Genomic DNA, 16,152 nt, shown 5'->3' with positions numbered 1-16,152 from the left:
AAGGTGAACGGGGGGTTTGGTCGCAAGACCAATTTTGAGGCGAGGTTGATGTCGCCAAAGAGGGCCTCGGAATCGCCCTGAACCGGAGTCGGAGTCGGAATCGACGTCTCCGGCGATGGTGTTTGGGGTCCGCCAGCATTATTAGCGGCGGCAGCGGCAGCAGAAGCCTGGTTGGTGAGTAAAGCAAGGGCCTCAGTTAGGCTATCGATTTTCGCCTCGAGTGAGTCCAGCCGGGCGTCTGCGGTAGGAGTGACTCCGGACGGCATGACGGGTGCGGGGACCACAGGAGTAGAGGAGGAGGGGACAAGTGGCAGGGGCGGTGACGAGGGCGGAACGGACTCGTACTCCGAGCCTGAGTCAGCGCCGAACCTGGCAATCTTGTCCGGTTGATCCCGTAGAGAGTTTCTTCTGCTGTAAGGGCAACCCCGGAGGCCTGAGATCAAGGTCCTAGCAGGGGAGGATCCAAAGCGTGAACATTGGTAAGCGAATACAAATGAAGCTGACCTAGCAGGGGAGGATCCAAAGAGAAGAAACTCTAAGGGTCCGCCTGCTAGGTAGCTGACTATATACTGCTTGTCCGTAGCTGCTGCTGTCGGGCACAGAAGGCTTGGGCGGCGTCGCAGGCGAGGTCCCAGGGCGACCATCGGGAGGGCGTTGACGGATCGGTGATTGTGCGGGCGAGATGGAGGGCCGGACCGGAGACGGAACCGGAGTCGGACCGGAATCGGAGGCGTCTCCGAGGGGCCGAAAGGGAGGTTCCCCTGACATGCTCCTTGAAAAAATCGTGAGAGAAGCAGTCGGGAAGTGTTCGTCCAGAGGTAACTTGCACCCGATGTAGTGTTTTGTGCAGCGCCATGGCACAGCGCAGAGCTTTCGTGCTGCCTTCTCCGAACAGAGGGTTGACTGGATAAAAGAATATCAGCTACTACAGCTGAAAACACAATTTTAACCTGTCATAACACTATCTCCGAGGGCGACAAAGTTTGTGGGTAAATTGGCAGCTAGATGATAGCGAACATATGTTGTCGGCGCTGGATTCAAAATGCAGGTCTTGAGCAGTAGCAAATACCCAAATGTCAAAATACTGACGGACTTTGACCAATGAGCGGGTCGCAGATGTTTCTTCGACTTCTTGGAGTCGATCGAAAAGGTCAAAGACCCATCTAGGGAGGGCCGTGGTTGCATGTAAGTCACGAACATATTCTTTCATTTCGGAAACATTTCGTGGTTGGGGTCGTCCATTCCCGTAATGACCAACAAAGGCAACAACTAAAAAGGCATATCGTATAGTATTAGCCAAGGTAGACATTATTACACAGCGACAATCGCACTTACGCAGATTGGCATCCATCCGCATGAGACACATGAAAGCTCGTCCACGCCTCATGACATTTTCAGTGGCGTCCTCAAGAAAGCTGATAATTGACCGAAGAGGTTTGATTTCCTTGGGCAGTCCCAGATTGTCATGAAACTCTTGGTCTAGAGTAAATATGATCGAGGAATAGCGGAGTTTTTGATCAAAAGAGATCTTAATCTTATCCAGAGATGTCGACTCAGGGAGTTTGTCACTTGATGATGAAGTCGGAGCGCCATATCCATGCCTTGCCAGCCACTTCAAACCTGCACGCGTAGTTCCAGTACAATCTGCCACGAGGGTTGTATGCAGTTCCTGAACGTCGAAGTCCGTTCGGACCACAACTTTAGATAGGCGCGATGGGTCTGTTGGGTCAGGAACAATATCCGTGACCGTACCGGTCAAGTACTCGATATTGGGGTAGTCGCTTTTGTTCAGCATTAATCGTCTAGATTTGAATTGTCAATTGGCGTTGATAAGTGCAACGAATGTAGGACCTGAGCAAAGTCTCGGTGCCAGGACGTGATGAGAGCAATGTAGATGGTAAACCGCTCGGATAAGAGGCAAATGGCATCCGCCAACTCGACCCAGACAGGCTGAAATACGGATTGTGTGGGAGGATTCTGAACCAAATGTTTCAACTATTGTGGAAAAATACAATGGGAACGAGCCTGATATTTGAACGACGAGATTCTGCTTGGAGATTTGGGAATAAGACATCCAGGCCGGCTGTGAAATAGGCTTGGTTTCCTGTTGTACTCTTCAGGTTTCAATTGGGAGAGCAATGAATAGACACACCATGGAGAGAGTTGTACTGCAGCACTCGTGTCCGTTGATGCTTCATGTTAGTGCTCCATCCGTTTATTCCACGCGCATCTTCCGAGGCAGCCCAAGGGTCCGCTTCAACAATAACTACACGTTCAAAATGTGCATGACAAATTCGTGCCGCAAGTAGACCAGCAATACTGTGCAGGATTAAGCACGGCTGCATGACAAACAGATGACCATACCTCCCACCACAAATAACAGCTGTGCCTTGGATTTTATCTTCTGGTCGTCGACCTTGGTTGAGGAGAGGCAAGTCGTTGATCCCGATAACATTCGTTAATAGTCTTCGCCTGGCAACATGCCAGGCAGCAACAAGAGAGAGGTACGTGAAAACCACGCCAAATAGCAGCAGGCAAAACATCCAAGTCACGATCACATTGTACAAACAAGCCTTTTATGAGTTAGTGGAAGTTAGCAAGCCTACGGCTTCCGAGCGCCGTTCGTGTCTCATCATCGGGACCTCAGTAGGTTTCGATCGCCAACACGGCAGGATAACTGGGATGATGAGGTTTTGTTTTCAACCCACCGACCGACGTGACGGCCACGGTCACGGTCGAGTCAAGCCGAAAACTCTCTCTGACATTTCTTCAAGTCCACCATGACGTCCCATACATGTTCTATCGCATTCATACCCACAACAGTCAACTCAACCACGAGTGCTCACATCTGTCTATAAACTCGATGGCTGACTTGTGATGGTGACCCTCTGGCCGGCGGCGTTTCGCTGCCGCTCTGCGGCGCCTGCCTTCCTCATCAGCGTTTTACGACTGTCCAGCTTCAAGTCTGAGGTTTTTATGGAACTCTGATGTCATCCGACACCCAAAGCAGTCGCGTGAGCGGACGCACATCTCAGCCATATGGACGTCTTTTCTCTGTACAAGGGAATCTCGGACACGGGACTCGAGGGCACGTATTTTAACTCCGTCAAACACTTCTCGAGTAAGAATTCTCATAGTGCTTCTTTTTCAGATCTGCGCACCCGACATGCTTAAGAACAGTGCACCCTGGTCTGACCCAGCTCTGACCTTCCGTGCATGGAGTCCTTTCGTCTCGCTCTCGCTGCGATTGTGGTCGCGTTGGTGGCAGCGCAGTCTGACCCAGCCCAGTTTGTGAATGCTTTGATTGGAACTTCCGACGGCGGACATGTCTTTGCTGGCGCGACTCTTCCTTGGGGTTCGGTCAAAGCTGGTGCCGACAGTCTTTCGGGGGACAACCAGGGCGGATACGTGAGCGATGGATCGCCTATAACAGGCATCTCGCAGCTGTAATGCGGTATTTTAGTGCTCCTCAATGCATTCCGCTCATCGTTGTTAGCCACGATGATGGAACTGGAGGTGGCGCGTCGTTGGGCAACTTTCCTTTGCTTCCATACAACACATCGCAATGCGCCAACAACGATTTAACAAAATGCGTCATTAACCATGATGCTCGAGCCGTATCCCATGGCGATCCCACCACTTCTCCAGGGTATTGTGCGTGTCGTTCCATATTCCTGCTGCTGCTTCACTAAGCTAAGCCTTTCGTAGTTGGTATTCCTCTTAACAACGGGGTGCATGCCGAGGTCACGGTAACCCAGCACGCTGCTCTACATAGGTTTTCCTACCCAATCGGTACAAATCAGCAGATTCTTTTACTTGAGGCCACCAGAGGTAGATCGTTATTCTTCTCCTCTATGTGCTACAGCTCATTCCACGCCGCCAGATCTTCCCGGAAGCTACCGCAGTCCCGGAAATATCACAGTCATCTCCAACAAATTAGGCGGAACACGAGTTACGGGTACCGGCTCGTTTGCGCCGTCCTTTGGAGAAGGTTCATACCAGGTCCACTTCTGTATGGACACGAAGATACGTTTTGCCCAAGCTCAATTCTTCCGTACCGTTGGCGGTGCCGTCACCTACACTGCTCTCCAAACAAATCCTCGTGTCAATTTCGCGGCCAACATTGGCAGCAACAGTCCTGCGGGCTTGATTTTTGACTTTTCTTCCACCGAGACGCTCAGCGTGCGTATGGGAATCTCGTGGACAAGCTCCGCAAAAGCCTGTGCTTTCGCTGAACAAGAGATACCCGATTTGTCAGCCTTTGACAATGTCAAAAACGCGGCTCGGTGTGTTCCACTCATCAATCGTCTCCTCGCTAATGATTTTAGTGCTAAATGGAATGAGGTGTTGAGCACCGTGCAGGTGGACAACACCGGCGTCAGCGTCGAAACCCAAGAGCTTTTTTGGTCGTCGTTATATCGCACTTATATCTCTCCGACCAACATAACTGGCGACAACCCGCTTTGGGCTTCAAACGAGCCGTACTGGGATAGTTTCTACTGTATCTGGTATGTTTGTTTCTATTTTGTTTCCAAGCTCCTAACTTTTTCTTCAAGGGACTCGTTCCGTGTTGTCCATCCATTGTATGCTATCACCGCGCCAACTGCTCAAGCCGAAGTCGTCCGCGCGCTGATTGATATTTATCGTCATACTGGCTGGCTTCCTGACTGCAGGATGTCCCTCGACAAAGGGTACACGCAAGGAGGATCGAATGCAGACTCTCTACTGTCAGACTCTTACACCAAGGGCATCAAAGCCGGCATTGATTGGGAAACTGGCTACGAGGCGATGGTGAAAGATGCCACAGTCGAGGGGGACTTCACGTTGGAAGGCAGAGGAAGCATCGCAGCACGAGAAAAGTTGGGCTTTGTTCCTGTTGGCGACACCAATGATCCGCCGAACGAAGGCCCGAACACACGAAGCGCGTCTCGTCTGCTTGAATATGCCTACAACGACTTCGGTATTGGCCTCGTCGCCCAAGGACTCGGCAAGACTGCCGATGCACAACACTATTTTAACAAGTCTCGCGACTGGTTCAATATCTGGAATCCAAATGCGACACATGATGGTTTCAGTGGCTTCATACAACCCCGCAGTGCTGATGGGTCGTGGTATTTCGACCCGCGGTATGATCTCAACAATGTCTTCCGCCCAGACCATTGTAGTCCTGTGTTTGGTCACTTCGATTGTTTCTTGGTGCGTGTGACTACTCCAGGTAGCATTCCGGCAACGCTCATAATCCTATAGAACCCCGACGGTGGCGAATTCTATGAAGCGAGCTCTTGGTATATGCCTCGGGTCTTCGTCATCTGACTTGAGACTCACGATTGATATAATCCAGGGAGTATTCGTGGTTTGTTCCACAAGATATGGCAACCTTGGTAACGGTTATGGGTGGTCCGAAAACAGCAAGGTTCGTAATTCATCCTCGGGATCCATTTTACAAATGCTTAGTTTTGATTCTCAGCTCCCGTTTGGATACTTTCTTTGACGATGGGTTCCATGTACTTCCCACTTGCTCTCTACTGTGAAGTTTGGCTTACCTCACTTTAGGATATTGGCGACGAGCCCGGGTTCCGTGAGTGTTCCTCTCTCCAAATATATATAGAACTTTGTCAGCTGAATCAACATGCAGTCCCCACCTATCTTTACAACTATGTTGGGCAGCCAGGCAAGACGGTCGATCGTGTCGACGCTACTTTAACTAAATACTACAACACCAAGTTGATTGAGCTTTAACTCCCTACCTCACTCGATCTCATGATCATCGACAGGACATCGGGTCTGCCCGGGAATGACGACTCTGGCGCAATGGGAGCGTATGTCGTCTGGAGTCATCTCGGTCAGCCTGCTTTGCCAAAAAGATGAAAACAATTAATTAGACCCTTAGGATTCTTCCCTGTCGCTGGCCAAGCGACTTACCTCCTCAATCGCCCTTACTTCCCACACATATCGATCCGCAACGAGGCGACCGGGAAGACCGCGACGATCATTGCAGACGGTCTGAGCGCCACTAACAAGTACATCCAATCAGCGACACTCAACGGGAAGCCCTACACGAAAAATTGGATATCGCATGACGTCTTTACGACTGGAGCAACGCTGCACTTTATTATGGGCCCGAGCCCTAGCGATACTTGGGGAACAGGGAAGGACGATTTGCCTCCGAGTTTGAGCACGGGAGGATTTGCATAACGAAGAAGAAGTCTGTAAAAAATATTACGAGGCTCCTTGAAGCTGCCTAAAATGCTGAACACGTTTATGAGGAATCATCTCCATCCCACTTGCACCATCCCATAGAATTGCATAGTAGATTGACATGGGCCATCAAATCTCAACTCTTCCTTGTTTTCTTCTCTCAATTCCTTCACCCGAAACGATGGTCATTCTTCTGTGGGTTCGGCGCATCTGGTATGCTTAAGAATCCTCTATCTGAAGCCATTTTGTTTTATTCTCCCGCAAATAGTGGTAGCCCGAGCGATACTTGGGGGACTGGAAATGACGATTTGCCGCCCAAGCCTTAGCACGGGAGGATTTGTCTGAGAAGCGCGCTCAATCGAAATTATCTAGTAGTAGGTATAGCATCTAAACACCGTCAAGATGAATGGTTTCGCCACTTGTGTCCGATAGTCAAAGCTGCCCAGCATACTTTCACGATGAGGTGCGGATGCAAGGCATCAACGGGGCTTGACATCCCACACACCATATCGTGCATGACACGGCCTGCGTGGCTGTCCTGAACGCACAATAAGCAGCCGAACTTGAAATCAAGAAAAAAAAATTATTCACCGTGACCGCGAGTCGTTGGAACCACTTCACATACCACCTCGTGAATGAGCCAAGAGAGAGGCTTTCGCCTGGGATCGGGATGGTGGTGGGGAGTCCATAGTCTGCAGAGCATTGTCACCACAGTCATTGACAAAACTTAAGGTCGCACCTTGTGTTCGAGTATTTTCCCACATCCAGCCGGTTCGGATATGCAGATGCTCAAAGAAGCTGCTAGAAAAAGAGGCCGATATCTCGCGATGGTCTAGCAGCTGTTTCTGTAACACCATGACGCAGCGAAGGGCCTTCGTGCACCCTTCCCCAAAAACAGGATTGACTGGGAACGCGTTCAATGTCTCCGTGTGGTGGCGGCAAGTGGACTCACTTGTCATAACGCTATCTCCCAGCGCTACGAAGTTGACAGGCAGTTCGCGAGCAAGATGATACTGCACGTAAGTCGTTGGTGCTATAAGAACCAATGGGTCAATTATTGCCAAAGGGGCGACACATGGCTCACGAGGGTTGACCAAGGAAACAATTGCGGTGTCTTGGACTTCGCGGAGAATATCGATGATCCCAAAGATCCATTCTGGGATTGGCTCAAGCGTGCGCAACTCCTGGACATACGTTGGCAACTCATCCACAGTCTTTGGTTGGGCGCGCGCGGCTCCGTAATGTCCCGCAAAGAGAACAACTGTCAATCGAATTCAGCGGTTGATTTGAAAGAAAAAAAGGCCTTGCGTGTTTGCACATCTTGACGTATGATGACGAACATGGCTTTGCCCATTCTCCTCGTCTCCTCGTTGATATCCTCCAAGAACATATAAACCCCCAGGATGCGCTGAAGCTCGTCGGGAAACGGAAGCCGCTCCTGGAGCTTTTCGTCCATCTTGAACAACATCGTTGAATACCGCAGTTTTTGGTCGATGGTAATCTTGAGTGGGTCCATCTCGAATCCTTGTCGTCGGAGCCACTTGACACCCGCGCGTGCAGGACCAGCGCAATCTATATGAAGGATAAGTGTTAGTTGAAATCATAGAACACAGGATACCAACCAGCAACAAGCATCGCAGGCATTTCCTCCACAACGCCTGCCTCGCTTCGCACGACAACCTTGTCAATGCGCAACGGATCGGTTGGGCTTATGCTCGTGCCCACAACCGTTCCCGTCATCCAGCTGATATTGGGATAGAGTTCTTTGTCCAGTACCAAACGCCTGCGATTGCATGAGCTTTCAAGTCAAAAGTCGAACGCGACCAACCGCAACAGCTTCTCTAGTGCCGCACGCGTCGTATATAACGAGTTAGCCATAAGCGAACGTTCGGGCACCATCCAAGCACGGCCGGACAGGTGTGGTCGAGCATTATAAGGCTCAATTCTGTGGTAGAGTGTAAGATTGACGGGGAGTTGAATACATATGTTTGGGGGCACTTGCTTTAGACGAGCGCGCGCGCATTCTGCTTCTAGTTTTGCGAACAAATGGAGCATCCCAGCGAAAAAAGGTGGCTGACTGCCTGGAGTGTAAAATTCAGTTTCCTAATCACAAAACGAGATGAGCCTGAGCTCACCATGCAACGAGTTCCGCTGTAAAAGTCGTGTCCGCCGCGGCTCCTGATTCCACGGACCGAGTATCCGCGCTTCTTCAGTGGCCGCCCATGCTTCAGGCTCGACAACTAAGACTTTGCGAAAGTGTGCATGACAAACTCTGGCCGTCAGCAATCCAGCAATGCTAGGAAGAGCTTGAGAACGCGTCGTGAGGTTACTGTGCCCATTGGCCCATACCTTCCTCCACAGACCACCGCTGTACCGTCGAACTTGTCCTCGTCGCGTCGAACCTTCACCAGCAGCGGAAGGTCATGGATCCCCAGGGCTGTTGCGAGGAGACGCCTCTGAAGGGTGTGCCATGCGAGGAGAGCGATCACGTAGCCGCTCAAAAGCACGAAAATGACTGTACCGAGCATCGAGCGGTATTACATGACCAGCAAAGCTTTCCCGCTTTTGAAGGCGCGTCCAGTTGATTCCCCAACGATCTTTGCTTCTGAATTTGTGGAGTATGTGCTAGAAGCACTGTCGCAGAGTGCCGGATATGCTACTCCGCTGGGCTAGCAGATAGAGCGCCAGTAAGTATGTACGCATGTTTGAAGGGGGAAAAGACATTGCCGTCCAGCGATCGTGTTCTAACATGGTGGTCAAGAACAAGGTGATAGGATCATCCTGCCATCAACTGGACTGGAAATGGTTAACCTTTGGCAAGATGGGGCCCGTGTTGTACCTGGATCGGTGGCACGATTATGAGTTCTTGCTGCGTAATTGTGTTGCATTCTGTGTCGCTTCTCATTTGATTATGCTCTTCGGCTCTCAAATTTCCACTCTTGTCCACTTCAGTTGAGTACAGACGACTTGAAAGAAAAATCGCATTCGAAGGCTATAAATACAAATATACAACTGCTGACTTGGGTTTCATTTGTTTTATCACCATAGAGCGGTTTACGTGTCAACGCCCTCCTCCCATCCTTTAGACCGCTCCACTGCACGCTTCCAGCCTTCCCAGCCCTTCTGCCTCTCAGCGATATTCAAGTTCGGCGTGAAATCCCGACTGCCTTTCGTGTTCACCTCCGCCAGCGACTCGGGCTTGGTCAAGTCCCATCCAAACAAGCCAATTGCGGCACCCGCAAGAAGCGCACTGCCCAGCGCGGTCGATTCGCGCATTTCAGGCCGAACAACCGTGAAACCCCCGACATCGGCGAGCACCTGCATCGCGACGTCGCCATTTGTCATCCCGCCGTCGACCTTGAGATGCTTGAGGTCCGTCCCAGCATCGAGCGACATGCATTCGACGATGGCACGGGTCTGGTATGCATTGGCTTCCAATGTTGCGCGCGCAATATGGGAAGGGTTCGTGTATTGGGAGATGCCAATCAAGGTTCCTGCTGCGCCAGGGTCCCAGTAGGGAGCGAGCAAACCAGAAAAGGCTGTGACGAAGTACAATCCACCAGAGTTGGGCTCTTTCGCCGCTAGGTCGTTCACCTCAGCAGCGGACCGGATCATTGACACTCCGTCGCGCAGCCATTTAATCGCACTGCCCGCAACGGCAATAGAGCCCTCGAGCGCGTAAACTGGCTTGGCTTTTGGTCCAGCTTGGTATGCAATCTTTCAAGCGGGTCAGATTGGTTTGAGAGGTGTCAACTTAGAAAGCTTACCGTACTTAGGAGACCATGCTTGCTTTGTACAATATCTCCGCCGGTGCAGAATAGAAGGAACGCGCCAGTGCCATATGTGCATTTGGCTTCTCCTTGGGCTAGACATTTGTTGCCAACAAGAGCACCCTGTTGGTCACCCACGAGCCCGGCAACAGGGACGCCTTTCAGAGCGCCAGCATCAATCTTGCCATATACCTCGGATGTGGAGACGAGTTTAGGCAGGATGGACTCGCGGAAGCCGAAGAAAGCCAAAAGAGGCTTCTCCCACTGCAACGTTTTGGTGTTGAGAAGGAGGGTGCGGGAAGCATTGGTGAGATCGCTAAGGTGGATGTTTGTCGAAGCGCCACCAAGGAGATTGTAGAGAACCCAGGATTCGACGGTACCGAAGGCCAGTTCGTCGGCCTCATGAGCAGCAGCAACCTCGGGGTGATTGTCGATCATCCAGCGGAGTTTGATAGCTGAAAAGTAAGTGGAGAGCGGCAGTCCAGTACTGGAAACATCGGTCAGCGTGGCATCGGGATCGAGCGAAAGTAGCAGCCCACATCTCGCGAAGGGCATCAGGCCCTTTCTTCCATTCGCCAGGCGAAACTTCGATCCCGGTTTCTGCCAACTTCTTCTCAAAGTGCGCCACAACGTTCTTTGTACGCGAGTCGGTCCAGACGATAGCCTTGCAGAGAGGTTTGCCGGTTTTTCGACTCCAAGCGACCGCGGTTTCGCGTTGGTTGGTGATACCTTGGGCAGACTTGAGTTGAGAAAATGCATAGTACCATAGCCACACACCGATAACCTTGACACTGTCGGAAGCCCATCCGTCGGCAGCCAATTTCTTCATAGTCTCCTCGATACACAGGTTGGCATGTTGCTGAATCTCGTCCGCGTCATGAGAGTGCCAACTACATCGGTCAGAGACAAACAAACAAACAAGCTAATCAGGCTTACCCAGGGTGCGGATAGTATTGAGGGAACTCGAGCTGATGCTCGCTGACGATATTAGCATGTTTGTCGAAGACAATGAACCGAACGGAGCTAGAGAGCGGTGAGACAAATCGCGCCGGTTGAAGCGAGCAGCACTGACGTGGTTCCACAGTCAAGAGAGCCGACGAATTCTCCAGCCTTGGACTCGGACATCGCGAAAGGAGAGCAAGAGCAAGAAAGCGCTCACCTGGTTGCGTTTGGTTATAAGAGGGCTGTCATTACCAAATTGGCGTCGGGCCGGATTTCAATGCAGGATCACATGCGCGATTATCTCCTCTGGCTTCCGTTGCGGCATCCCATCTCTTCTCTTGCGCTCATGTGCAGTTTTTAGTGTTCGCTGACCGTGTTTTTGTATTGAACATCGTCTTCGCTCGTGGTCGCCCGCGTGAATATTACGCGTAAGGCGGGCTAGCTTGTCCTCCGACCTTTCCCACCTCAATTTCCATTCGTGTCCCGTGCCTCTGCATCTTGGCTCTCCTTTCAATTACATTTCTTGTGGGCTGGGCTTCCGGATCTTACGTTGCAGATAATCTCTTGTGTCTCATTATTATTGCCCAGTCTATCTGAATTTCTTCAATGGGTCTGACTTTTTCTTTCCACCTCGCCCTCTTCCTGCCGCTGCCCCGCCCCTACCCCTGCCTCTACCACGTCCACGACTCATCCCATCCTTTCTAAATGGCACAAATCCATTCTTCCCACCCACTTTCTCTGAACGTTCTGTCTCGTCGCCACCATTGACTGATGCGATTCGGGGTAAGAGATACTTGGGAACATGCTTCATGTGTGGCTGAACTCGAGTCGGATGCAGCGGTTTGTCGTGTTTTAAGAATTCCAGGTCCAGAGGATTGTCTTCAAAATGCGCTTTGAGCTTGTCGGACGCCAATATCTCCGCTTTGAGTTGGGCTACTCGGGCTTCCCGTACTGCCGCTCTAGTCACGCTTCGTAAAGCGTCCTCCATTCGATATCTGAATGCTTCCACCTGTTTCATGTCGAAGCGGTATTCTTGCACTTTACTTCCTCTTGCTCCTTGTTCCTTCTCGATCCTCGAAAAGACTCGTTGCTCGGCTTCGGGCTTGACCACAGGCTCTCCCTTCATTTTGTGCTTATCGTCCCCCGTCCCAGTTGATATAAACGACAATGCCATTCCTGTGCGACCAGCACGAGCCGTGCGACCAACACGATGAGTGTATGCTCGAGCTGACCGAGGAAGATCAAAGTTGAGCACGCAAGCAACATCGATGAAGTCGACCCCCCGAGTGACACCGTATTCCGCATCGCGCTTTGATTTTGATTTTCCTTTGCGCTTCTTGCTAGCCGGAGCTGCCGCTGGAGTAGGCGATGTAGCACGTTTCCGTTTTTTTGATGATTGAGATGCAGGCTTCTCAGGGTCGCGCTGGGATGAAACAACTGGAAGACTGTCAGAAAAAAAGTGAGAGAGAAAATAGATTGCCCACGTACGCTCTTCCTCTGAACCGTCCTGAGACCCTTCATCCGACTCTGAATCCACTTCAGCTTCCTCATCGTCATCCATTTCCCCTCCACCACTTTCATCCGTCGCTATGATGTACTCATAGACACCCTTATTGAACTCTTGGACAGCATGGTACCGCGAGTTTAAGGGGAGCTCCGAGTTCAGGACACAGCTCTTGATTGAAAACTGTTCCAGGAACAACTTAAGGCGATATGACCGGTCGACATCGTTGACGAAGATGATGCATTTGCCTTTGATGAGCTTCAACTTGAGTATAACGTAGGTGAGGAGAAATTTGTCGATTTCGGTGCAGCTGAATAATGTGTTTAGGTATTAGAAGACCAGCAAAAAAAAGACACACCTAACGGAGTATTGCGTCAAATTTGCGGCCTCGTCTTCGTCCTCCTCTAGTTTCAGTATGGCCGGATTGCGCAGTGTGAGCCCCTTAAGTAGTTCCACGTCCTCGGTCATCGTAGCGCTCATGAGGAATGACTGGTAGACTTTCGGGAGAAACGCGCCGCTGAAGATTTGCTTGACATCTTCGTTATGGCCGTAGGAGAGAATGAGGTCGGCTTCATCGATGACCAGTGATTCAAGGAATGATACGGAGAGAGCCTGTTGACGACGCTGCTCAGGCAAGATACAAATAAAGCGTGTAATAACAGTACCTTGGATTGCATAAGAACTAGGGCTCTCGAAGGTGTAGCTATGACAATATCGGGCTTGTCAGATAGTAGAGTTCTACTCGAAATGAGGACCATCCTGATCTTTAGTAGTAAAAACCAGGCGCACCTTTGTAAATGAGTGGTCGTTCCTGAAGTCACATTCGAGACGGTTATCTCATCCTCGCAGTACGCAAGTAGATGTTTGAAACAAGTCGCCACCTGCTCTGCCAACTCTCGCGTCGGTACCAAGATTAGCGCCCTCGTCGTGTTCTTCGCATCCGGTGCCTACGACTGCGTAAGCAAAACGTTTTAGACCCACAAGAGCAGCATACCTACACTTTTCGCGCTGAGAATTTTTTGCAGAACGGGAATACAGTATGCGGCAGTTTTGCCGCTTCCTGTCCGAGCTCGGGCAAGGATGTCGCGGCTTTCGAGAGCAAGTGGGATGGCTTTCGCTTGGACGAGGGTGGGTCTTGCAAAGCCCATGTCGGCGAGCGAGCGCAGAATCCGAGCATCGAGAATGTGCGCAAAAGTCGCAAAGGTTGCCCTTTTGTCGACCAGCAAGGGATCTGCCATGGAGAAAAAATGTCAAGTCCCGATTAGGATAGTCACAGTGTGACGCTTCCTCCAAGCCCCCAATCTGGAAGGTCGTTCAGTCAAGTCATTCTAGTCAAGCAGCCCAGCCCAACTCAAGCCAGTCTTTCACCCAAGCTGGTGTCGGATCGGCCGCCCAGACTGACAACCATTCTGAAACTCCCAAACTCCATCCGAGTTCGAACCAATTCGCACACTACTTCATCCTCTCATGCCGCATACTGTGCTCAAGCTGGCCCTAGATTGAATCTCGAGACTCTCCATTCAAGCCTGCAATATTCGGGACCATTATGAATTCGAGAATCACCTTCCCTTGACATGGCGAAGGAGGAAAAGGTTATGCATACAGACTCAAAACGAAGACATCGTCAACATGCTAAGCCTAGACATCTCATCGCCACTGAACGCGCCTTTAACCTCGTACCCAACTCAAAGTTCTTGCACGTCTTGAAGCAAGTGTCCCCTTAGCTATGTCCTCAATCCAGTCTTATGAATTTAAAGACATCGCCAGCGCAAGTCTCTCCCTTTTATTGACTCAATTCCAAGTTTAAGGCCATGTACATACAGTCAAGCTCATACCAGTTCAAGTTGGGTCTAGGAGGGCTGTTGCAGCATACTGACCGCACTCATGACAGTGCCCGCAAACTGCCTCTTGTCGATAATCAAGCAGAGCAGATGACTGGCATCATGACGGTGTGCGATTGCGGTGGTCTCTATTCCGGCTGAGATGTGTGCTTCAACGAAGACATAGGATACTCGTTGTATTACTTATATCAACGAAACTCATGATGAGTTACATATTGCAGTACGAACCAATACCTTGCGGCGTCCATCGATGGGAATGAGGCGTTCGCGCCAAATCTACCCGACTGTCAGGGTTCTCATTTCCGACCAGCCAATCAGAACGCAGCAATTTTGTCCGAAGTTTGGCACCTTCCTTATTTGATCCTCATGAGAACCCTCGCAGTCTTCCCTGAAAACATTCCGTCAGCCATCCTTTCTTAAGCAGCACCATCCATGTCCGAGTCCGACTCGTCCTGCATCGATGCCCATGGTCTCGACACACATCTTCACCTTCGGATTGCCTCTGTCTTCATCATCCTCGCCTGTGCGACGACTGGGACTCTCTTTCCTGTCCTGGCTCGGAGATCGAAATGGCTGCATGTTCCAAAATTTGTGTTCGAGTGCGCGGTATTTCCCGCTTCATAGATTTCTATGTTCTAACCAGCATTGACCAGCTTCGCCAAATACTTTGGATCTGGCGTCATTGTACGTCTGGCCGCTTTACTTCCTAATACCGCACGTTACTGAACAGTGGACACAGATTGCGACAGCCTTCATACATCTACTAGCCCCTGCCCTTGAAGCCCTATCCTCTCCTTGTTTGTCCCCGGCATGGGCGGAATATGTTCGTCAGCTAAAAAACGACTGACCAATCTACTGACGGAAAACCGTAGCCCTACGCTCTGGCATTATGCTTGCTAAGCATATTTTCCATCTTCATCGTCGAACTTGTTGCCTTCCGATGGGGAACTGCAAAACTGGATAGTATAGGCCTGCGTCATGGTAAGCAGTTTGCTCTACAACACCGGAAGCTGTGGTGACGCATGTGGTAACAGACCCCCATGGACATCATACTGGTTCACATGCTGCTCACGGCCCGGAAGGCACCCAAACGCCTCCGAGCGACGTTGAGGAGGCGCTACAAAAGCCACAGCAGCACCATCACCATCTCGGTGACTCCGCGAGCGCCCAAATCGTGGGCATCGCCATACTCGAGTTCGGTGTATTGTTGCATAGGTAAGTAATTCAGCAAAAAAAAGATCAACATAGCTTTGACCTTCAACCCAGCGTTCTGATTGGCTTGACCCTCGCTGTAGACGAGAAGTTTAGGATTCTTTTTATTGTCATCGTCTTCCATCGTGCGTGGTCAGCAAATCGTTTCTCTCCTCGTTGACACTTGCACCAGAGACTTTTGAGGGACTGGGGCTCGGCTCTCGTTTAGCTTTCATCAAATTACCGCCGAAGTACAACTGGGTCCCCATTCTCGCAGCTTGCGTCTTTGGCGTCAGCACGCCTGTTGGCATTGCTGTCGGTCTTGCTGTCCGGTCCTCATATGATCCCGGCAGCGCAACAGCCTCGATCGTCAGTGGGATTTTGGATTCACTGAGTGCCGGAATCTTAATTTACACTGGTTTGGTCGAGGTGAGTTCTATCAATCCGACTATTTCGTGTCTCATTGGTCCCAGCTGCTCGCCCATGAGTTTTTGTTCAGCAAGGAGATGATGAACAGCTCCAACGGCAACCTCGTCTACGCTATCGGGACAATGCTACTTGGATGTGGGCTCATGGCCCTGCTCGGGAAATGGGCATAACGTGTGCGACGGCGAAATTATTTCCGCTGCCCTCGCTGGCAATTGGCCCCTCCCGCTGAAATAGCGGGTCGCGGATCGGTGGGTGTATGAGTTGGGTTAGGAGGAAG

At 50.9% G+C, this 16,152-nt stretch overlaps 6 protein-coding genes across 6 annotated transcripts; 2 read left to right on the top strand and 4 right to left on the bottom strand.

Moving 5' to 3' along the window:
• Positions 1 to 945: 945 nt before the first annotated feature.
• MIND_00378100 (uncharacterized protein) lies at positions 946 to 1,795 on the bottom strand (the record flags this gene model as incomplete). Its single annotated transcript, XM_037360616.1, has 3 exons — positions 946 to 1,031; positions 1,090 to 1,269; positions 1,336 to 1,795. The coding sequence occupies 3 exons, from the start codon at positions 1,793 to 1,795 to the stop codon at positions 946 to 948; spliced, it is 726 nt and encodes a 241-aa protein (XP_037223501.1).
• A 1,421-nt stretch (positions 1,796 to 3,216) lies between these two features.
• Positions 3,217 to 6,195, top strand: MIND_00378000 (Alpha-1-2-mannosidase family protein; the record flags this gene model as incomplete). Its single annotated transcript, XM_037360615.1, has 13 exons — positions 3,217 to 3,446; positions 3,497 to 3,654; positions 3,709 to 3,831; positions 3,884 to 4,286; positions 4,329 to 4,508; positions 4,557 to 5,196; positions 5,248 to 5,285; positions 5,342 to 5,413; positions 5,468 to 5,504; positions 5,554 to 5,578; positions 5,636 to 5,723; positions 5,775 to 5,842; positions 5,891 to 6,195. 13 exons carry the CDS (start codon positions 3,217 to 3,219, stop codon positions 6,193 to 6,195), a joined length of 2,367 nt encoding a protein of 788 aa, XP_037223500.1.
• Positions 6,196 to 6,595: 400 nt separating this feature from the next.
• Positions 6,596 to 8,726, bottom strand: MIND_00377900 (uncharacterized protein; the record flags this gene model as incomplete). The annotated part of the gene is made up of 10 exons (XM_037360614.1): positions 6,596 to 6,736; positions 6,790 to 6,890; positions 6,938 to 7,102; positions 7,151 to 7,231; positions 7,283 to 7,459; positions 7,525 to 7,770; positions 7,821 to 7,981; positions 8,027 to 8,279; positions 8,334 to 8,494; positions 8,548 to 8,726. 10 exons carry the CDS (start codon positions 8,724 to 8,726, stop codon positions 6,596 to 6,598), a joined length of 1,665 nt encoding a protein of 554 aa, XP_037223499.1.
• A 526-nt stretch (positions 8,727 to 9,252) lies between these two features.
• On the bottom strand, positions 9,253 to 11,093 carry MIND_00377800 (Glycerol kinase; the record flags this gene model as incomplete). Its single annotated transcript, XM_037360613.1, has 6 exons — positions 9,253 to 9,915; positions 9,966 to 10,455; positions 10,508 to 10,697; positions 10,746 to 10,858; positions 10,905 to 10,991; positions 11,041 to 11,093. 6 exons carry the CDS (start codon positions 11,091 to 11,093, stop codon positions 9,253 to 9,255), a joined length of 1,596 nt encoding a protein of 531 aa, XP_037223498.1.
• Positions 11,094 to 11,499: 406 nt separating this feature from the next.
• On the bottom strand, positions 11,500 to 13,652 carry MIND_00377700 (ATP-dependent RNA helicase dbp9; the record flags this gene model as incomplete). Its single annotated transcript, XM_037360612.1, has 6 exons — positions 11,500 to 12,347; positions 12,399 to 12,724; positions 12,773 to 13,026; positions 13,080 to 13,152; positions 13,204 to 13,361; positions 13,413 to 13,652. The coding sequence occupies 6 exons, from the start codon at positions 13,650 to 13,652 to the stop codon at positions 11,500 to 11,502; spliced, it is 1,899 nt and encodes a 632-aa protein (XP_037223497.1).
• Positions 13,653 to 14,687: 1,035 nt separating this feature from the next.
• MIND_00377600 (ZIP-like iron-zinc transporter) lies at positions 14,688 to 16,045 on the top strand (the record flags this gene model as incomplete). Its single annotated transcript, XM_037360611.1, has 8 exons — positions 14,688 to 14,854; positions 14,909 to 14,939; positions 14,995 to 15,078; positions 15,128 to 15,236; positions 15,290 to 15,470; positions 15,522 to 15,592; positions 15,640 to 15,875; positions 15,920 to 16,045. 8 exons carry the CDS (start codon positions 14,688 to 14,690, stop codon positions 16,043 to 16,045), a joined length of 1,005 nt encoding a protein of 334 aa, XP_037223496.1.
• Positions 16,046 to 16,152: the final 107 nt, after the last annotated feature.

Source organism: Mycena indigotica (genome assembly GCF_014461135.1).
Source record: "Mycena indigotica strain 171206Taipei chromosome Unknown Mind.scaff0003, whole genome shotgun sequence".
In the NCBI taxonomy this organism is placed as follows: Eukaryota; Fungi; Basidiomycota; class Agaricomycetes; order Agaricales; family Mycenaceae; genus Mycena; species Mycena indigotica.
Note: the sequence above shows the minus strand (reverse complement) of the source record. Positions and strands in the feature narration are given on the sequence as shown.